This window comes from Betta splendens, chromosome 1 (genome assembly GCF_900634795.4).
Source record: "Betta splendens chromosome 1, fBetSpl5.4, whole genome shotgun sequence".
Classification (NCBI taxonomy): domain Eukaryota; kingdom Metazoa; phylum Chordata; class Actinopteri; order Anabantiformes; family Osphronemidae; genus Betta; species Betta splendens.
In genome coordinates, this window is record NC_040881.3 from 17,486,296 (window position 1) to 17,506,411 (window position 20,116).

The 20,116-nt window shown below is 49.1% G+C and overlaps 3 protein-coding genes across 5 annotated transcripts in view; 1 reads left to right on the forward strand and 2 right to left on the reverse strand.

Annotated features, from left to right (window-relative positions):
- tmem132a (transmembrane protein 132A) overlaps nucleotides 1-7,643 on the forward strand; it is a 13,308-nt gene extending 5,665 nt beyond the window's left edge. The window contains exons 6-19 of one of the 3 annotated variants that reach the window (XM_055505251.1): nucleotides 1-508; nucleotides 2,557-2,843; nucleotides 2,923-3,149; nucleotides 3,229-3,441; nucleotides 3,521-3,693; nucleotides 3,814-3,933; nucleotides 4,054-4,311; nucleotides 4,421-4,573; nucleotides 4,711-4,906; nucleotides 4,997-5,140; nucleotides 5,221-5,423; nucleotides 5,607-5,826; nucleotides 5,957-6,148; nucleotides 6,530-7,643. The exon at nucleotides 1-508 is cut by the window's left edge and continues 432 nt beyond it. In XM_055505251.1, coding sequence (XP_055361226.1) covers nucleotides 2,813-2,843; nucleotides 2,923-3,149; nucleotides 3,229-3,441; nucleotides 3,521-3,693; nucleotides 3,814-3,933; nucleotides 4,054-4,311; nucleotides 4,421-4,573; nucleotides 4,711-4,906; nucleotides 4,997-5,140; nucleotides 5,221-5,423; nucleotides 5,607-5,826; nucleotides 5,957-6,148; nucleotides 6,530-7,384 — 2,985 coding nt within the window. In that variant the 5' untranslated portion in view covers nucleotides 1-508; nucleotides 2,557-2,812 and the 3' untranslated portion in view covers nucleotides 7,385-7,643. Of the gene's footprint in view, nucleotides 2,844-2,922; nucleotides 3,150-3,228; nucleotides 3,442-3,520; nucleotides 3,694-3,813; nucleotides 3,934-4,053; nucleotides 4,312-4,420; nucleotides 4,574-4,710; nucleotides 4,907-4,996; nucleotides 5,141-5,220; nucleotides 5,424-5,606; nucleotides 5,827-5,956; nucleotides 6,149-6,529 lie in introns of all 3 variants that reach the window. The other 2 variants (XM_055505279.1, XM_029143027.3) reach the window with 2 other exon arrangements.
- A 401-nt stretch (nucleotides 7,644-8,044) lies between these two features.
- si:ch211-89o9.6 (zinc finger protein 263) lies at nucleotides 8,045-15,678 on the reverse strand. The gene is made up of 8 exons (XM_029143341.3): nucleotides 15,165-15,678; nucleotides 13,908-13,993; nucleotides 13,678-13,795; nucleotides 13,465-13,586; nucleotides 11,436-11,529; nucleotides 11,241-11,356; nucleotides 9,147-9,450; nucleotides 8,045-9,071 (listed from the first exon to the last, which is right to left on the reverse strand). The coding sequence occupies exons 1-8, from the start codon at nucleotides 15,454-15,456 to the stop codon at nucleotides 8,485-8,487; spliced, it is 1,719 nt and encodes a 572-aa protein (XP_028999174.1). The 5' UTR covers nucleotides 15,457-15,678; the 3' UTR covers nucleotides 8,045-8,484.
- A 286-nt stretch (nucleotides 15,679-15,964) lies between these two features.
- On the reverse strand, nucleotides 15,965-20,068 carry LOC114851671 (homeotic protein spalt-major-like). The gene is made up of 4 exons (XM_029143356.2): nucleotides 19,314-20,068; nucleotides 18,705-18,769; nucleotides 18,426-18,537; nucleotides 15,965-18,319 (listed from the first exon to the last, which is right to left on the reverse strand). The coding sequence occupies exons 1-4, from the start codon at nucleotides 19,576-19,578 to the stop codon at nucleotides 17,301-17,303; spliced, it is 1,461 nt and encodes a 486-aa protein (XP_028999189.1). The 5' UTR covers nucleotides 19,579-20,068; the 3' UTR covers nucleotides 15,965-17,300.
- Between the last annotated feature and the right edge of the window lie 48 nt (nucleotides 20,069-20,116).

The following is a 20,116-nucleotide window of genomic DNA, read 5'->3' on the forward strand; positions in this document are numbered from 1 at the left end:
GTTGGGGTTTGGGTTGTGTCGGGTTTTGAGCAGTGAAGCTGTGATGGAGCCACATGATGTTTGCGGACTGGTGTCCTGCTTTTGGAACAGCTCCCAGGGGCTCCATCATGGTTTCAGCTTTGGAGCCGTTGGTTTTTCATTTTGAACTTTCTTTTTCAGATATCAATTCATTGCCATGTAACATAATGACGCTTCTTTTACTGTTTACTTTTTTTAATATTGTTTTGAAAGCTTTATATTCATTAAATGATTTAGGTGAGTTTGGTCTGATTTGAAGTAGATAAGTGGATCGTTGTGCAGGTTTTTGGAGAAGAGGAGGAGACGGAGGTGGTTACTGCAGAGATGTGGTTTCCTCTGCCGTTGACACCAACTTCCTGTTTGTGTTATTTCTGTCTAACCTGTATATGTTTCTCCCTATCCCAGTTTGTTGCTTTCAGCCCCTCCTCCTTCCGTCTGTGTCTGCGTTCATCCTCAGCTGTGTTTCAGCTGCTACTGGGTCAAATGAATGGTAGAGTTTGATTTCATGACGCTTTTACCCAATGTGTGTTATCGCATATCCATCAAACCATACGGAGGAAAGGAATTTTATATCCTTCTCTCTGAGACAGACATTATAGGATTTAAAGTCTAGTTTAACAGAAATCTAGATAGAACCAGCCAAAGCATGAATCTGTCCAAGAAGCACAAATGTTGTCCTGAATTGGCCGCTCACTGAAGCCGTGTGTGACTGTGTGGGAAACTCGAACCAGACACATGATTCCAACAAGTGTCAACCTCCTGTCGCCTCAGTGGCTCAGTATGAAGATGAGTCATGTTGAAGCAGCTTTGGTAGGAGATCCAGCCCCATTAGCTGTTTGTATGACGTAACGTGGTACAGTAGCAGCACCCCACTGTGTTACCTCGGCTCAACCCTGCCAGCCTGCATCCCTCCATCTCTCTGAGTTCACAGATGGTGCAGCAGATAACGTTACAGCGTGTTTCCTACTGCGTGTGCGCCTCCATCTGTGTGTGAGTGGGTGTATTTTGTCTCGTCCTTTGTGCTTAGGTCACAGTATGAGATGATAATCTGGCCTCATTGCAAATGTCCATGCACAGAAACAATGGCAGATGATTGCAGATTACAGCTGTGGATTATCCAGCAGGAGATTGACACATGGACAGAGATGGAGCGAGGAGAGGACGAACATGGACGTGGGTGTAGCATGTAGGGAGACATGATTATTATAAGGGAGATTAAAGATGAAAAGATTCATTCTAGGCTAGTGCTGCTTTAAATACTAATGAGGAATGAGTTCTGTGACACTGCTCCTCATTTACACACTCGCATTCACTTCAACCATAGATATATGCTCAGAAAGTATCATTCATGTTAAACTGACAATAAAACAGTTTACCCCAAAGTCGACAAAAAGAAAAGCAGATGATAAAAAACTATGGGTTTTAACCCATAGTTTTTTTACAGTCACACTCTTTTTACAGTCACACTCTGCTCAGATGCTTAGACCATATTTTCCTTGCTCCATTATTAAAGTTTAATCTAAGATAGTAAACTAATCTTGGAGCCAAGGACCAAATAACAGCGTATCATCATCATCATCATCATCATCATCATCATCATCATCATCATCATCATCATCATCATCATCATCATCATCATCATCAACATCGCTCTTAAAAAAACAAATAAAAGAAAAGAAAACAACAAAATAACGCAAGACAAGAGTTAAAAAACAATAAAATCAATCAAATTAAACAAATCACCAACTCATACTGGGTTAAAAGAACCAGCTCAGTTTAGTTTTAGACACAAAGACGAACCAAACGAGCTCAGTGTATAGTTTGATGATCTCTTTCTTTGACTGGTTGTGTTCTAATGTAACAGAAGATGCTGGAGCACAGCAGGTTGTAGGTGGACGGGTCGGTCATCCTCAGATAAGCTCCTCTCTGTGCCCCAGCTATTGTTCCCTAAGCCCCTTCTGCTGCTCAGTTACCACTCAGTGGTTTAGGCTGAGGCCAGTGTGTGCAGCCTCCTCCTTCATTCTCACCCTGTCTGCATCACTGTATCACAGCAGACATGACCAGGACGTGATAGTGGGAACTTCATCTCACCTGGAACCGTGAGGCTGTGACACTCAGTGATACTAATATGGGTTGAAGTGGGTCAGACACCGTTTAAATCTCATGTTCAGATCAAAGTGAAAGTGAGAGGAGCAATCGGTCCGCGTGAACAGGAGGAAACAGGAAGTGTCCTCCATCTCTGAGGAGTTACAGCCTCTGGCAGAAAGAGGAGGCTTGGTCTTCAGAGTCACACACACTCGAACCATTGCTGACTGGAACTTCTTCTCTAAGACTAAACAAATCTTAAAATGCTGTGACCTAATCTTTGATACAGTAGATTTAAAAAGATGGATATGAGAGAAGATAAGAGGGATGAATAAACAGAAAGAGTGAGCAAGAAATAAGAAAAATGAGATTGGGAAGACGGGGAGGGAGGAGGGAGGTGGAGGGAGGATTATTGAGTGTTTAGATCAGTAAATCCTGTGTGTGTTAATGTAGCAGAGCGACAGAGCAACGAGGGGCAAAACGTCGCCGCTCAAAACAGAAACGGTTGTTTACACCAGAGGCGAGGATCCAGAAGGCAGCGAAAGGAGCGAGATCTGCTGGAGTGAGTGAAGCAGGCGGGTGGAAGCTGAAAAGCTGAAAAGCCACCATTCCCACGCGGACGCAGTCTTCACCTGGGGCTCCACGTTCTTTGGCTTCATGTCAGGTGACGCTGCGGTGGTTCTGATGATGACCAGCTGTGGGACCTAACATGCTGCTGCTCATTAGTCTTTTCATAGCAGGTGAGTGGTTATTCATTTGCTTCATGGTGCATTTTGAATTCAAGTATGTGGTTCATGCCCCCGACCCCCCCCCCCCCAGTCCCTCCATCTCTCCCACAGCCCCTTCTCTCTCTCTCCCTGCCGGTCCACATGTCAGTCAGCCCTGCAGCCTGGACATTCCTCCCCGTGTCCCAGACGGAGCTCGGCCCTCTTTTCTCCAACTCCAGCCCCTTCTCCTTCTCCCAGAGCCTCCTCGTGCTGCCTCCTCCTGGCTCAGGTCCCAGACCAAGCGTCCAGGCTTCATTCGGCCCCTACTCAGCAACTCAGGTATGAGGGCGAGGGAGATGACAGCTGCTGGTCGAATGACTCGCCTCCATGCCAACTAGCTGCACGCTCCATTCCACAGCTTGTGCCAGAGCCTGTCGTTCCTCTCGGCCCGTCTCCGTCGGCCTCCCTCCTCTCAGAGCACATAGAGAGAGAGAGGGATGAGGGAGGGCGGGTGAGGTTCAGGGTGAGGGTGCTGTTCCATCAGCAGGGGGGTGCCCGCTCCCAGGAGATGTGCGTCACCCTGCATGCTTTCAAGGACACAGAGGAGCACAAGGCCTTCTGCACGGCCCACGTGAGGATCAGACCCTCATCATCATCACTTCATCTCCTCCTCCTCCTCGACCCACCTGTCTGTCTGTGTTGTGTCCCAGCCACCTCTGGGGCTGTGTGTGGCGACGCTGACCCTGCCCGATGACTGGTTTGAGGACAAGCACTCGAACCGTTCTCATCACAACTGGGACAAGAGGCACAGCAACATCCAGCTTCGCGAGCGGCACCGGGGCAGACGTCATCGCCCCGTGACCAGGACCCCTCCTCTACTCAGGTGAGCGGCTGCTTGTCCCTCAGGGCCCTGTTCACATACGTAGGGGGGGCCAGTACTGGGTAAACCATGCACCATGAAGACATGTCCTTATGTGAGAGGTGAGGTCACGGTGTGTTTCAGATCCTATGCAGGCGTGGATGTGGACACGCAGGCCGTCACATCCCCCAGGGGTCCCCTGAGAAACCTGATCCAGCTCTACTATTCCTTCTCTGACGCCGACGCAGAGCTGCAGCCAACGGGGTACTTTGCTAGTTGCTATACAGCGATAAATGATCAGCCCTCAGGCCGTTTAGCCCATGAATGTCTAATGTGCTGTTTCTGCTTTCACAATCATCATACGTCACACTGTGTGGAGGACAGAGCGGCTCAGTCCCAGAGGCAGCTCGTCCACATCAGAGCAATGACACTGCATCAGAAGGAGGTGGAGGCGGAGGTGGAGCGGGAACAAAGCTGGACCGAGGAAGAGGAAATGTGTTTGAACGGGCAGGAGGAGGAGGAGCTGAGCTTAGACTCACATGTCATGATTCGGTATCACAGAGGTCCAGTCATAATAGGAACTCCAATAAAGGTGTCTGTGAATCTGAGAGCCAATGTCAGCGCTGAGTCTGTAGTCATAAGGTAAGAACTGAATTCCTTCAAAGCTGTTCTTCATCAGTTCTTGTAGTGATGGAGATTATGTGTGTGTCTGTGTGTGTGTGTGTGTGTGTGTGTGCGTGTGTGTGTGTAGGCTGAAGGTGAAAAAAGGCTTGGTGTCAATGGTGGCCCAAAGAAGCCTGACCTCTGACCCCTGGGCAGTGGCTCTGGAGAGAAGCCAAGGCGCCAGGCATGATGTGTTGTCCATCCTGTGCCACAAACACAGTGTGCTCCAACAGACACATAAGTAAGTTATCAAGAAATGAAGAACTATAGGCTGAGGCTGCAGCACATCTGGCCAGTTACAGAGACGTCCACAGCGTTAGCTGAGGCTGCAGCACATCTGGCCTGTCTCAGCACTGACACTCTGCTCGGGCTCTGCAGCCCTGCTCTCTCCCAGCAGGTAGTGTGTCTGTCCGTCGACGGCCTGAGACGGAGCTTCGGCGTCGCCATGACGGTGACTGCCAGCTGGTGGGTGGAGTACTCTGGGCATGGCAGCCCCTCATCCCCACAGGAAGCAGCCGTGAGCAGCTTCTCATTCACTGATCGATACATTAGTGGCATCACTCCCATCACAGAGGTACATCATTCATTCTCTTAACCCCAGTTATTTCTCTGATTAGGTTCAAATACTCTGATACATCTGTGTTTCTTGATCTTCTATCATCAGAGTAAGACCATCATCAACACAGCATTACTGAACAGCCAGCCGGTGTCACTTCCTGTCATGGTGCTGGCCATCGGTCATGATGGGAAGGTGTCAGACGTCACTTCTGCTGTCACGTGTTACTCCACCAACGAGGACACTGTCAAGGTGCAGCGCAGCTCACCACACTCCCAACATTCTCGTTCTTACATGTTGGGAACTCAAGCAGGATGTTCCTCTCGTCCCAGGTGTCCGGTAACTGCTCCAGCCTCTTTGTGGACGGCAGTGAATCGGGGCTGGGCAGCACCTGTGCGATGGTGGACTTCCTCCTGGGAACACTCAGCGGCTCCCTGTGCCTCCAGGTGTGGGTTCCCTCCGTGCCCCTGCGCGTGTCCCTGGTAGACCCCGTTCTCAACGCCATCGAGGGCTGGAACCAGTTCACAGAGTCGGGGTATGAGGTCTTGACTAATGAGTCTGAAACATGCAAAGCCTCTGAAAGCTTTTTAATTAATTTTCCTGTCCATCACATTTTACTTCCTGTCTATAACTGGTATTTATTCTTATATGTCCATGTAGATCTTTAAATCATCACCTGAGTATGTGGGTGGCTCAGGTTCTGTGTTCGTTTCCTCAGGTGTGTGCCGGTGTATCAACGCTCTTCTGTCCAGGTTCTGACCCAGTTTGTAGCTCAGGACTCCCAGAGCAGAACCACACACCTGCTTAGCTCATCTGATTGGTTTGTGGACGTGACAGAGCTGGTGCGTGACTGGCTTAGAGTGGAGGACCCTTGGGTGGCTTCCCTCAGTCCCCAGAACAACCTGATTGGTTTACGACCAGGAAGAACATCGCTTCATGTAGGTGATGGTGGATCCCATGCTCAGGTCTTCTTGTTCCTGTGTTGACCTGCAAACAACAGCAGACAGACACAGGTCACAATGAGCCGAAGCTCCTGATTGGTCCTCCTCACCTTCCGTTTCTCCTCAGGTCATCTCTGAGCAGTGGGACGGCATTTTGGGCAGATGTGACATCACTGTGACCTCTGACCCTGTTACCCCAGGAGACCTGTTTGTACAGGTGGTTAGTGGCCTTGGCATGTCAGTCACAGGCAGCCCCGCCCACCCATCAATCATCACCACCACAGTGACAGCATACAACACTCTGTACAACCAGCACCAGGTGAGAGAACCCTTAACCCTTAACACAAACACAATAACAAATACACTTGTCCTGTGTTCTAAATGTCCTTTATGTGACTGAATGGAAAGTTTAACACAATTCATGTTTTAAAATGTGATTAAACACCGTGTGATCTGTAATGGAAAAATTGAACAGATCACAAATTCTGTGCCATAGAAACATTGTGGGAACTTGTGTTCTGATGTGTGAACTTAATGTGATCAGAGCGACTTTAAGATTCTTTCTCTTATCAAGGCTTCATACACAGATGATGCTTTTTCATTGTTTCTCTATGAAGCTTCATTTATTCTCCACTATTACTTTACATTTAATTAAAGAACGTGTCCTGACTAATGAAGCTGCTGAATTTTGTCTCTGCAGGAGGCGTCCATCAGCATTTGGCTCCAGTTCAGCGATGACACATCATCCCTCCTCTCCTTCTTCAGCGACCTCTCCTTTTTCCTGCGTCTCTCCTCCTTGGCTGAGACCGTCGTGGAGGTGGTGCCCGGTTCCAGCCAACGGATCTTTGCCCAGGGTGATGGAGGTGGGCCTTTACTGCGAGCTGAACTCCTGGTTTCAACTTGCACCGACAAGCTGATCACCATCGACTCTAAAAGTGAAGGCGATTGGGACTGGATGGACACCAGAGGAGGAGGGGGCACCAGGTGGCTGGCCAAGGGGTCCGGTTGGATCAGAGTCAACCTAGACCTGGACCCCGAGGACGGAGAGGTGTTTGACTTTGACGTCTCAGACACTCTAGTGGAGTCCCACAGCGACATCTACACATCACACTTTGATAAGGGCAACAGTGACAATGGAAGCAATGACTATTACGATCAGACCAGAGCAAGGAGCCTTCACAGAATGAACGGGGTCGGGAATGGAGAGATGCTCAGACGGAACAACCTGGAAAGAGCGGTCCTGATGCCGAGCCAGGAGGAGGGTGCTGTGTACTTCTCCCCCAGCCAGGAGAAGGAGGCCGAGCGGCAGGAGGAGCGGGAGCAGGAGGCGCGGGAGCTGGAGCTGGGCATGGGCGCTGTCCTGGCGCTGCTCTGCCTCTGCGCCGTCCTGTTCCTGGCAAACTGTCTGCCCTGCGCCCTGAAGGACCGGCTGAGGCTCATGACCGAGGAGGACGGGGAGGCAGAACTGGATGGAGAGGAAGGAGGGAGGAGAAGCGGAGAAGGTGAAGACAGATCACAGCAGCAGCAGTGTGACCGTAAAGAGATTATCTGCTGATACAGACTGGGCTGAACTCACCTGTTGCTGGTCATCATCATGTTGGTAGTTTAACCTTCGCTCTGATCCATATGAGTCCACTCAGTTGTTTCCAGCAGGAGGACGCGTTAACATTTGTATACACTTTATAAGCTGTCCTGTTTGTTTTTGTAGAATGTGACCATCATACACCTTACTCATTAGCTGTGTTGTAAAATGTTAGCTGTGTCCAGTGCAGAGATCCCATCAAAACATTTGGCAGAATAAAGTGATGAATATATATCTGTGTGTACCTTTAGCTTTGCCCACAGTGAAAGTCCTGGCTCCATTCCAGGGCTGGGGTGTGTCTCAACCTTGTCTGTTGGTCTTCTGCTTTCCTGATTGAGGGGTTGTCATCCTGGGGAATAGATGTTTCCCTTCATTTTGTGTGAGCGTGGCCCACTGGTATCAGACTGTTTCATCTGCTGTACATACAGGCCACAGTCATTCCAAAGCTGCATCCAGAAGGCTGCTTCAGGTCTGGGGTAACAACAGACACAAACACTCACACCACAGGTACAGAGCATGTGCATCTGGGGTCGCACACACTAATGTGGGAAATGCAGATTAAAAAAACTCTCAGGTCTAATCCCAATGTAATCATACACATAAAAAGAGAAATGACGATTATTTACAAATCAACTGGTCACAAAATGTTTAATGTTCACAGTGTGTTCACAACTGAAAAGTTCAAATAAACCGAGAGGCTGGAAGCGTGAGCAACCTGAGGAATACAAAACTATGTTGTTGTTTGTCCCCATCTAGTGGTCACAATGTGCTACTGTCAAGCTTTTATTTTGAAAGTCTCTGGCGAGACAGAGGATAATAGCTTCCCACAGGCATTAATAAAGTTGAACTCTCTCTGCACTAACTAACATCCAAGTAGCTTGTGCCCATTTATTTCAGCTAAACTCGTCTTGCAAACCAAAAAACGTGGGAGCACAGGTGTATTGATGCACAACGTTGCATTTGGCAACAAGGGAGTAAGAAACAGAGTGGTGCGGTCAGGGTCAGTTGACTATCACGACAAAGCTCTCTCGCCTTTGTTGGCGTGTGGCAGAGTCCACACTGGTTGTCAGCTGTCAGCCCAGTCCCGAGCCTCCTCCGGCGGCGGCTACGCAGCCTGTGGCAGACTGCTGGTGCGTCCTCAAGTTGCAGATCCAGGCAAACCTCTTCCCGCACTGATCACAGCTGAAGGGTTTCTCCCCTGTGTGAACTCTCTGGTGCTTCTTCAGGTTCCCCGCCTCAGAGAAGTGTTTCCCACACGTGTCACAGCGGAAGGGTTTCTCCCCTGTGTGGACTCTCTCGTGTGCCTCCAGGTTGGACAGGCCAGAAAAGGCCTTGCCGCAGGCTCGACACGCGTAGCTCTTCCTCCGCCGCTCATTTGGCACGGTGCTCACAGCATGGGGCCTGTGCTGAGCAAGCAGGGCGGCTCCATGCTGTGCATTGAGAGCAACCTCGAAGCTGGCCAGCGCCGCACCGGCCCCTCTGGCGGGTGGGGCCCCACCGGAGCTCGTCTTCCTGCAGGCTAAGCTGATCCCGGAAGCAGCTGCGCTCTGCGACGGGGGGGTGCTCTGATCCCGCTGACACGGTGCCCCCGTCCTGGCCTGCGCTGGTCTCCATGGACACTGGACAGACGGCGCCTGCGTCCTCAGAGGCTTGGACAAAGCTGGGAGTAGAGGAAAATGCAGCATCAGCACACGCTCATCCAGTCAGCGTCCATGCACACATACTGCTGTGTTACCTGTGGAGCGTCTGGCTGCAGATGACAAACACGGCCCTGGAGCCACGTTGGGCGTTGCAGACGCCGGTTGCTCGGTCTCGGCCACTGCTCCGTCCTTTTGGCACTTTGCTGAACCATTGGTAGAGAAAGAGCACGAGGGCCCGCCGGCGCCCGAGGCATCAGGGGCCCAGCGGGTGAAGAAGGTCTCCAGCTCCAACAGCGAGTATTCAGAGGCGAGCGGGTTGCTGGGGCTGGCCGGGCCGTTGCTGTCTGGGACCCGTAGTTGGACCGGAACACTGGAGTCCTCAGATACGACTGCCACCGGCTGGGGAGGAGGTGTTTAACACATCAGCACGTCAACATCTAATCTAAAGGCAGAAGCTGCGTTTGACTGGATGCAGATCATCACACATGGGCATGTTTAAAGGCATCTACCACCATTTATAGAATTACTAACCAATAGGTGTAATACTGCTAGGCATCACAGCAGCCTCTTCGTTGTTTTTATGCACGAGAGGCTGCTGGAAGACTCCAATCCAAGAGTCAGGAACCAGATTATCACTACCTTCAGCACCTTGAGTGTAGGTAGTCAGGCTGGTCGACTATACTATACGTTATAAGTGTACACACTTTCCCCATGCTGCCCATTTCGTTTAGCTGTGGTAGCTTCAGATTAAAGCACATAAAAGAGGCACAAAGGAGGATGCAAGTGCTGAAATGTCCCTTGTTACTTCAACACTGTGCAGTCACTGCTCCAAGGATCTGAGACCTTAAAGGGTGGTTTAGAGCTAAAGGCTGGTGTGTTACTGCATGAACTGTCTCAGTTATATTGTGTCACAATTTTGGAACGTATGTATAATAAAAACACAAATTCATGTGCATGTTTTTAAACAGTTTTAATGATCGATAAAAACTGTGAACAGGCAGGATTCAACAAAATTGTGACACAATAAAAAAGCACATTTACAGCAGCATTTCACATTAAATCACACATTCAGTGAGAGAACTGTAGATGAAACGAAGAACGGAGATGTTTTTCCACTGAAGCATCATTAAAACACATTTGAAGCAGCACAGTTTAACCACTAAGGCAGTTGTGATCCTCTCACCAACGGTCGTGGTTCTGTGGCTTGTCATTCCTAGTAATGCAGCTCGTCACTGTCAATATCGATAGATTATGTAGATCACTGTGAACACATACACATGGCTGAAGCCTTTTTAGGTGGAGTTTCAAGTATGTACATGTAGGGTCAAAGGTCACGGGTCACTGTTCTGCCGCCCTGTTCCGATCTGATCTCAGCGTTTCCTGCATTGAAAGCCTTAAAGCCACTGAACCTGCTTTGATTCTAGGTAGACTCAGAGGACCGCGTACAGGAAGCTCCGACTTTAATGACACCCGGTCCACCACGCGGTTCAGTCTGTGCTGTGTCTGGGCCCTTGAGGCCGCTCACACATGCGTCCGTCTGCCTAGAGCTGCGAGTGATGTCTCTTTTGGTGCTTTTTTAGGTTGCTCGGGTCAGAGAACCTCTCTGGGCACAGCGAGCACTGGTACGGTCGTTCACCTGTATGGGTGTTCCTGTGGATCTTCAGGTTCCAGAACTGGGAGAACTTTTTGCCACAGACGTTGCAGCCGTACGGCCTCTCTCCAGTGTGTGTCCTCAGGTGGGATTCTAGGTTTGCTGGCGAGGTGAAGCCTTTACCACAGAACCTGCACAGGTAAACCCGTTTCCTGGCTATTTTCTGCCTCTGTGTGCTGCTATAACTGACCAGACCCTGGCTGGGACCTGGATCCAAGAAGTGTTGGGGCACCTGAACAGACAGCAGCCCCCCCTGTACCTGACCTGGGAGGGGGACAGGAGCAGGAACGGCAACGGGTTCCTCTGAGAGATCAATGACAGCAGACTGCTGCTCAAAGGCCACAGAGGTGTGGAAGCCTCTGGAGCTTTTAGTGGACTCGGCAGGCGGTGCCCCCCCAGCGCTGCCTTGCTCTGCCTCAGCGTGCATGTGGGGCAGGTATAGGGGGGGGTTGCTGTGTGAGGACGGCCCCGCCAGGCTGTCACTGTGACAATAACTACCCCCCCTGTTAGTCCAAAGTGAAGAATGGCCATAGCTGACCTCTGAGAAGGCCCGACTAGGATCCTGCAGGTCACGCTGCTGACTGCTGGAGGTGTGTGTGCTTTCTTCAAATGGCAGCATCCCTTTGTAGTCATCGGTGCTGGACTCCACCAGCCCTGGGTACAAACATTCAGCTTTATTAGAGAGAGACTGGGTTTGTGTGATGTGATCTTTGAGCCACTGAACCCCACTTACCCTCCTGGATGCTGAGGCCTGTCTCACTCTGTGTCGCTCTCACTGAATCCATCTCCTCCACCTTCACCAACACCACATCTGGCTCCTCCTCCCTCTGCAAACACAGTACAAACAGTCATGTCGCTGCGCCTCAGACATGAGGTCGTAGCTGCCCAGTAAAAGATTAAGAACACTGACTGGAGGTCATAGTGTGCTGCTGATCAACGGACATGAACAGAAAATGATGTGAACTGAAAGCAGCTACCACTCAGATCCTGGACTGAATGTGGGTCCAGAGCATGAAGTGATGAATAAACACATGCTCACAGTTCAACCACACAGTTTAATACCCACAATAACAGAAGGTTTATGAAAGACAGAACACAGAAGTCATAGATCCTGCAGGGTGTATGACAGCGACTGACTGGGAGAACCAGGGGTCACCTGACAACAGCATGATTGAGAAGGATCCTTTCCTCAAGAGTCGGACTGAAGCCAAATTTATACTACAGGAAGGAAGGTATGTGTGAACACGTTTTCATTCTTGTAAAGAGCAAATTTTATTCCACTTCAGAAACAGTATAGCATTATATGTCAAATCTTCAACTACTAAACATATGGATCATATGATTATTATCTTCAGAGCTGGTGGCTACATACGGGTCAAGATAGAACAAAAGGAATTATAAACACAAGATATTATACACATGACATGATAAAGGCTCACCGACTCCACAACAGACTGCGAGCGCTCAGATTCACACACTGATGTCCTGGAATGTTCAGAGTCCAGTCTGTTTGTGCTGCCTAGTGTTGCCAGGCTTAGACAGTGTTAAATGTTTCTACACATAAAGCCCTCGTGAGCTGCTGCTTGTGGAAATTGAAGACATTTGCATAGAAACAGGCCTGAATCGGAGCACATTCACATTTGTGACCTCCGTACGTTGTCCAAAGACTCACAGTGGCACCAAATATGATTTATTCCACAGCTACGCAGACATCAGACACCATGTGATTAAAACAGCTACACTAAACCTTGTGTTGTACAACACACACAGTACATTAGCAAAGTGTGGATTTGAGCTGTTTGTTACCACCGTGAACTTTTAGACAGAAAGGCAGCTCATGACCTGCCTTTTAAAACAAATGTTGAAAATGCTGACTAACCTCAAACATCATGGCTGCGTGTTCACCCATCAGATAAACAACATTCAGGCCTGCACCATTAAAACGGTAACATACAACTAAAGCTGCCTCTTCATACGGTCGACCACAGCCTGGTATTTTAAGACTAGGATAAAAACTAGAAACAGGAATATCACAATTCTTCTTTTCTTAGAAACAGTCACCTTAAAAACACATTTTCTGTCAAACATTGCACACATTGAGGACAGAGCACAGTTCAGGGCTGCTCCCAGGTCTCTCCTTCAGTGTGAATATCAGGGTGGCTCTTTTGCTGGTGTGTCTTCAGGTTTCGAATCCATGCGAATCCTTTGCCACACATGCTACAGCTGTAGGGTTTCTCCCCGGTGTGGACTCTCTGGTGCTTCTTCAGGTTCCCGGCCTCGGAGAACATCTTGCCACACGTGGAGCAGCTGAAAGGCTTCTCCCCTGTGTGAACACGCTGGTGGATCTCCACCTTCTTGGGTCGGTTAAACGCTTTGCCACAGTAGCTGCAGACAAAGAGTCTCTCCTTGGTGCCGGCACGATGCGCAATCTTGCTGCCGTCACTGAAGGGCTGGGACAAGGTGGGGAGACTGGAACCGTAGCAAGTCCATCCGTTAACGCTGGAGGAGGCTGATGGAAAATCAGCTGCGGCCATTGAGTAGGACAAAGGCGGCCTCTGTCCTTCAGACTCAACCACCGACTGCTCGTCAAAAAACTCCTCAACCAATGAGTCTGTACTTTTATCATTCTCACAAAACAAGTCAAACTGTGAGTCATCGCTGCCATTGTCAACATACTGGTGTGGATTTGTGTCCTGCAACAGGTCTCTGTCCTTGACAGAGGCACCAAGTTCACAGCTAAGGACTGGAGAGGAGTCACTGACCTCCACTCCTCTGCTGCTCCTGTTGCTGGGATGCCTCGTCCTGCCAGTCTGACTCTGGTTGTCCTGCTGCTCATTGCTGCCTCTCTGTCCTGAAAGCCCGCGAGGAACACACGCCAGTACTCCTTCATAAAAAAGCAGAGCTTTTAATACTTGACATACACTCACACTTGAACACATTGAGTTGAGCTTGAGGCTCAGTTCATCTCTACTCACCATCATCTCCTATAAGCTCTACGTCTTTCTCTGCTTCTTCAGCTCTGGACATGTTTGCCTCCATCTTCTCCTCCTTTACCAGCACCGCCTTCGGCTCCACCAGCTCCACGTCTGGAGACTACACAACAAGACGAGGCGTGTCAGACAAGCAGCCGGTTTCCAGAGCTTAACTCAAAGCGTCACGTCTCTCGGCCGCTGCCGGAGCCTCGACGCCACCGCTGTGTGCTCACCTTACTGTGCACGCTGTCAGATCGGATCGGCTGACTGGCTGCGTGTTGTGCAGGGGCTCTGCTTGGCCACAGGTCATACACACCACCTGCACAAGAACAGCACATCAGGAAAAAGAAAGTATGAACAGGCCTCCTACGCACATACACCAAAGCATATTGTTGCTAAGCGAAATGAACAAATAGGACAAATATGATTTATACATACACATGGATTATAGCGAATGTTCAGTGGTACAGCTCAATAATGTTTACCACTGCTACTGTACATACAAATCTACACTATGGAAAGAAAACAGTTAAAGAAAATAAAGGTCAGTTAATTAAACAATTTAGGATTTCTGGTGAAAATTCAAGTTTACAATTTACTATGTTCTTTGTTGGCAGTACATTTAAATAATGTTCACTATGAAACAACAATACAGCAGTGTCCTTCCAATAAACATTCTAATGCAAACGTAACTGCATCACACAGCAGCGATGACTGACCACTGGCAGCTTTGGAAGGGGCTTCAATCACACAACACGTTCTAACCATTTTTCTTATCATCTCAAAGTCAGACACTCACAGACCTTGATCTGACCCTGATTTTCCCTGTGACATCTCTGTCTTGCACCAGTTCGTTCACAGAGTCCTGACACTGACCATGACAGAAGGATTTCTGTTTTTTTACACGTGTAGCATCCATTTACTGACACAATAGCTGATTAGGCCAGAGCCCTAAAGGTCGTACAGGGTTCCACTGTGTGTAGCAAACACAGGCTTGCAGTGGATCTGTTGGTAGACGACCAGCAGTGCTTTGTCGAATGCAGCTGAATGACAACATTCACACTTCATAACACCCAATGATTAAGTTATGATGAAACCTGACCGCGCCTGTTCAGCGTGAGGACTCTAAAACCTGACTGTCTTTCCACTGTCTAAACAACCGACTCCTTTCACTTCTGACACACATTTTTTGTTACTTTTTTGTCTGAAAATTTACTCAGGTACAATGCGAAGGAAAACCTCCACTGATGAGTTAAAAGAAGCTCCTGCGTTTAATTAGGACTTATTATGGCCACTTGTTTTACATCCTATGACGCATTTTATGCTATTACGAGACTATTTTTAACGTGTAATTTCACCCTCCTGGTCTCGAGTCAGGGGTCCTTCACAGCCTGAACCCGCCTTCGCGCGAGGAGTTCGACCCACTGTCTGCACCTCATTCGTGCCTCTCACCGAACCCGTCACCGAACCCGTCACGGGTCCACTCTTACCGGCGCTCGGCGGCTCCCGCAGCCGGTCGTCGGCGCTGACGTGCACCCGCGGTCGGCTGCTGTTCAAGGCGCTCTCCCTGAGCCTTCTCTCGGCGTTGCCTCGGGCCATCTTCAGCTCCAGCAGATGCAGCTTCCTCTTCAGCGCTTTGTTTTCCCTCTGGCACTGCGACATCTGCAGTCGCACCACGGCGTAGTCGTCGTCCACCAGCTTGCAGATCTCCGCCACCGCAGCGTTGGCCAGCACCTCCATGATGGACGCCAGCTGGGTCTGGAAGGCCAGGCGGCTGGACATGGCTCCGACCCTCGATGACTCGCTGGAAACTGGCGTTAGCTCCTCTTGTAGGGTTACAGCGCGTTTGGACGTTGGACACTAACCATTACGACAAAAGTCAAAAGAATTCCCCGCGTTAATTATTGTTATTGCGTTGGAACAAGAAAACCTTTCCTGTCTGCGGGTTCCGCTCGCGAGCATAAAGCTTGATGACGTAGCTGGTTCTTCCTCGCGGGGTTAATGGCCGTTGTTCATTCCGTTTGTTGAACAGCGCCGCCCCCTGCTGGTTCGCAGTAGGAAGTAGTTAAGTTAAAATAGTAGTATAGTAGTAAAATAGTAGTAGTATATATAGTACTACTAATAGTAGTAGAATAGTAGTTAAAATAAACACTGTGTTTGCATTATTCAATGATTTATATTATTATGCTTAATTTATTATTATATGCCTTCACAGCCTAATCAGTTCAAAATGGGCTGCGCCACTGTCCCATTTTATTGACTGGATGGCTGAATAAAAACAGGAGTCCAGTAACAGAGATAAGTCTGTATGAGATCACAGCTCAAGGAAGTACACTGCAAACCTCTTACACATTTAATGAGGAACACATTTTAACACTGGGACAAGTCGAAGGCTGTGGAACGTACAGCTTGTCAACGGCATCCAAACAGCAACACGTACATCACAACTCTCTGACACTCTATATAGATTTTACTTTACATCTTTTTACAGTCCTTCCATATTTTAAAGAGAACAAATGACTCACACGAAAAAGACAGTTAAACCATCAGCCTTTGACAGTTAAACAAGGAAACAGTTACTGCAGGTTTGCTCTGACTCTTCTTTGTGCCTACAGCAGTTTTTTCCTGATTGGTCAGTGGAAACATGTCTTCTCATGACACACTAAATCTCTCATTAAAGCCTTCCCCCTACTCCCCTACTTCTATTGAGTATAAAAGAGGAGGCAACACATTCTGTATATTAACAGTAAGGGTGACGCACAGTCATACACGAAAAGGTGCATTTTCCATTCAACAGCAGACCGAGTGGACTCATAGAACTCTGTCAAATATTTAAAGTGCTTGTGTGGAAGAGTCTGATATTTTGAAGAACATAATTTACTCTTGTTTTTAAGGGTAAAGCAAAGAGAACCTTAGAGATAAAGGGGAAGTCATTAGCTTGAATCCATTCATTAACATTGCAAATGTTTTAAGGATTATAATAAACAGCGGACCTGAACCAACTCTAAAGACTTGGAGCACTATTTTAAAATTGTGTCAAGTAATGAAAAAATACTTATTCATTTTACCATCCATTTAGATCTGGTTTCTGTTTAGTTTATTGTCAGATTCTTGAGTTTTAGATTTTATGATGTGATTAAAGCCCACATCTGTTCAGTTTTGTATTGCATTTATCTCAATGTCTTCATAATAAATGTTGCATCTCATTTACGCTTGAAAAGCAAATTATTTAAATAATCATTAATAATCAACAATCATCCCCTGAACAGTTTCCCTTCATCCAGTCCTGAAACAATCAGCAATAGTTGGAAGTGTGTAAGGTCACGTACACAAGTAATTAAGTACGTTGGTTTGATTAGTTTGGTTGTGTTGATACTGTTTAGGCAGAAGCTTTTTGGCCACAATCCAAGCATTTGTTCTGGCACAAGCCCACATGTGTCTGATGGGAACCTGGTGAATCATCGGAGCTGACAGAGGCTCTCTGTTGTAGACCACTCAAATCAAAATCACATATTACTGCTATGACCTAGCACATAACATGTCTACATGATGTCATGGGAATATTTATGCCTACATGAGCTGCATAAATGTCCACATTAGACAAGATCAGGACGTAATTCACCGGTCTAAAGACCACACTGGGACTGCTGCCGGTGCCTGCGGACGCTACACATCTGACTGAAGGACTGTCCACAGCGTGAGCAGCTGTAGGGCTTCTCCTGCGTGTGGACGGTGCGGTGCCTCTTCAGGTGGCTGGACGAGATGAAACTCTTCCCACACAATGTGCATCGATAACGCCGCTCCCCGGTGTGGATGAGGAGGTGGACCCGCAAGTTGTTGGGCTGTGCAAAGCCCTTTCCACAGTGGGGGCAGGTGTATGGTCTCTCCCCCGTGTGCACCCGCTGGTGCAGCTCCAGGGCCGCTGTGCTGGGGAAGACGCGCCCACACACGGCACACAACACAGGGTCCTTAGCGGCCGGGCCGCCGCTCCTATAGGGCCGCCTCGGGCTGCTCGTCACGGCGGTGGGAGCTGTAGCCGGAGCGGCTGCCTGAGGTGGGGCAGCTACCACAGCAGCAGCTGCAGCGGCGGCAGCCATGTCAAACGAGGCAGCGAAGGCAGCCATGTCGTGGGGTCCACCTGTAAAGAGCATGCTTGGAGGGCCATCTAAACTGTCACCTCCCCCCTGCGAGGGGAAGGAGGCAGAGGGGTGTCCAGCATCTGTGTTCCCTAATCCTAAATGTGCTACTGCATACGCTGCACCAAGGTGGCTGACCCGCTCCTGCATCCAGGCCAGGTCCAGGCCCAGGCTGTTGAGGCGATCAGGACTGGGCTCATCGGGTGCTACAGGGGCCGACAGCTGAGAAGAATGGAGCTCTTCCTCTGTGGTGTCCTCCGTCGGCATCTCTGGCTTTAGAACACTTTCTGTTAGACTCTCCCCGAGGTCCCTACGAGCAGCCTCGGGGGCCATGACCCCCCCACTGCTGATTGTCAAAGTGTTGCCTAGAGGCTTGTTGGATTTACGCTTAGCTCGGGGCCTGCAGGTCAGGTCCATTGTGGTCTCAGTAGGAGATGGGGAGGGTTGGGTGGAGGAGATGATGCTGTTGACAGTATCACTGTGCGGGGCTTCCTCACTGGGCTCCAGAGCTGCAAAGGGCACATAAACCAGCATTACATTACTGTGTTTGACATTATTTGGGACGATGTAACCAAATTACAACCTCACTCATAAATGGTGATACCAGACACTCACCAGCAGTAAGGCCACATTCCGCCCTGATGTTAACCTCCACCTTGAGGTCCAGGTTGCAGTCGTCTCTCTCCACTTTCTCCTGCTTCACCACAGGCAGCACCGCAGCATTGTCCTGTGGGATCCAACCAAACGCAGAGTCGTGTTGAAACGATCTGCTTCATAAATAACTGATAACTGAAATTATGATGAACACTTGCTTTGTGTGGTTGGTTTTATAAACTTTTGATAACTGGCTGTAGAAGCGTTAAGATCAGGACCTGGTCTGTCTCTTATCTTTACCTTTGAAGTGTAATGACAGTGTTTGCCTTCAGAGCTGGCAGGAAGAGGTTGATGCTCGTCGGGTTCTGAAAAACACACAAACACTGGTAAACTTTGATCTACAGTTGGTAGCTTCAGCATTTCACACTGTCCGATGTGCAGCCTGCCACATGGTACACACTTGGATTCAATCCAGCACAGGAGCTCTGCCATTAATTCTGCGTTCACTAGGTCAGAAAGGTGAGAGTCCTCCTATATATGCATTACTGAGATCACAGATGCTCCCAGTGCTGTGACTCCTCACTCAAACAATCTTCTTCCCAGATGTTCAGAGTCTCATCCGTGGACAGTTGCAGCCTGGCCTTCCTGTTCTCCTGGCTAATGAGTGCAGCCTGTACTCAGCTGCTCTCTTCAGGTGTAAAATCAGATCAGGTGTAAAATCCTCATATCAACGATGCTTTCAGGTCCAGCATCAATAAAGGAATTGGCACCATATAAAAACCTAGTCCTAATGTTGATTAAAGTGTCACTATGAGGGAAACATCAAGCATAGCAGAGAGAAACCAGTCACTCTGACTTCAGATCTACACTGCATGTGTGACACAGACGCAGCAGGCCTCCTGTCTGTACCTTCGGGTGGCCTGCACTGAGCGGCGGTGAGACTCCGTCTCCTCATCTTCCTCTCGTAGCTCCTGATCTTCACGTCCATGTCTCGGAGCCTCTGCCGCAGAGCATCGTTTTCCTTCTCGCTCGTCTCCCGCTCCTGCTCCATCTGCGAGCGCAGCGCCGCGTAGCCATCGTTTACCAACTTGCAGATTTCAGCCACAGCGGAATTGGCTAGAATCTCTATAATCGACGCGATCTGCGTCTGGAAGCCGACGCTGTCCGCCATCATCGCCTGGGCGGTGTGTGTCACGCACGGACAGATGTGCGCGACGGGCGGCGGCGCTCGGGCGTCGACAGATGCGCACACTGATGTGTGACTGGAGACATGCAACGCGGACAGCGTGTGACTCACGCAACCTGTGTGTCTGTGCGCCCACTACGCCGCTAAGCAGTGTTGTGGCTCTGTGGAGGGAGCGTCGCCTCCTGATGACGTCAGTTTGTTGTTCTGCATCATTTGACATCTTCCCTGTCTCCAAGGTTTTCCAACTGCATTGTTTCAAGTTTATTCATAATTACATTAATACAAATGAACACCGTATTTGCAGTAGATAATTTACTTATTGTGTTTTTAAGTTTCCTTTATTCTGAGGAGTGCAAGCGTGTGACCAGACCAAATGAAACCAACCAACACCTGGGCCTTACAATACTGGAAATCAAGGCCGCTTCTGATCAGGCCCCATGGCACAAGTCTGTTCTGTAGACGCTTCAGAAAGCTTAAACTAAAACCCCAAGACCTCTTCAGGAAGCTCAGCACCTAGAACCCAATG

What these genes read in the sequence shown, in the direction of transcription:
- si:ch211-89o9.6 (XM_029143341.3), bottom strand. Translation starts at nt 15,456, where the DNA reads ATGTCCAGCCGCCTGGCCTTCCAGACCCAGCTGGCGTCCATCATGGAG. An exon ending in CTAGTCGGGCCTTCTCAGAG is followed by an intron (nt 9,451 to 11,240) that starts GTCAGCTATGGC and finishes CCTCCTCCCCAG; the next exon opens with CCGGTGGCAGTCGTATCTGA. An exon ending in TGCAGCCAGACGCTCCACAG is followed by an intron (nt 9,072 to 9,146) that starts GTAACACAGCAG and finishes CTCTACTCCCAG; the next exon opens with CTTTGTCCAAGCCTCTGAGG.
- LOC114851671 (XM_029143356.2), bottom strand. Translation starts at nt 19,578, where the DNA reads ATGATGGCGGACAGCGTCGGCTTCCAGACGCAGATCGCGTCGATTATA. An exon ending in TCAGTGCAGGCCACCCGAAG is followed by an intron (nt 18,770 to 19,313) that starts GTACAGACAGGA and finishes TGTGTTTTTCAG; the next exon opens with AACCCGACGAGCATCAACCT. An exon ending in ACTGTCATTACACTTCAAAG is followed by an intron (nt 18,538 to 18,704) that starts GTAAAGATAAGA and finishes TGGATCCCACAG; the next exon opens with GACAATGCTGCGGTGCTGCC.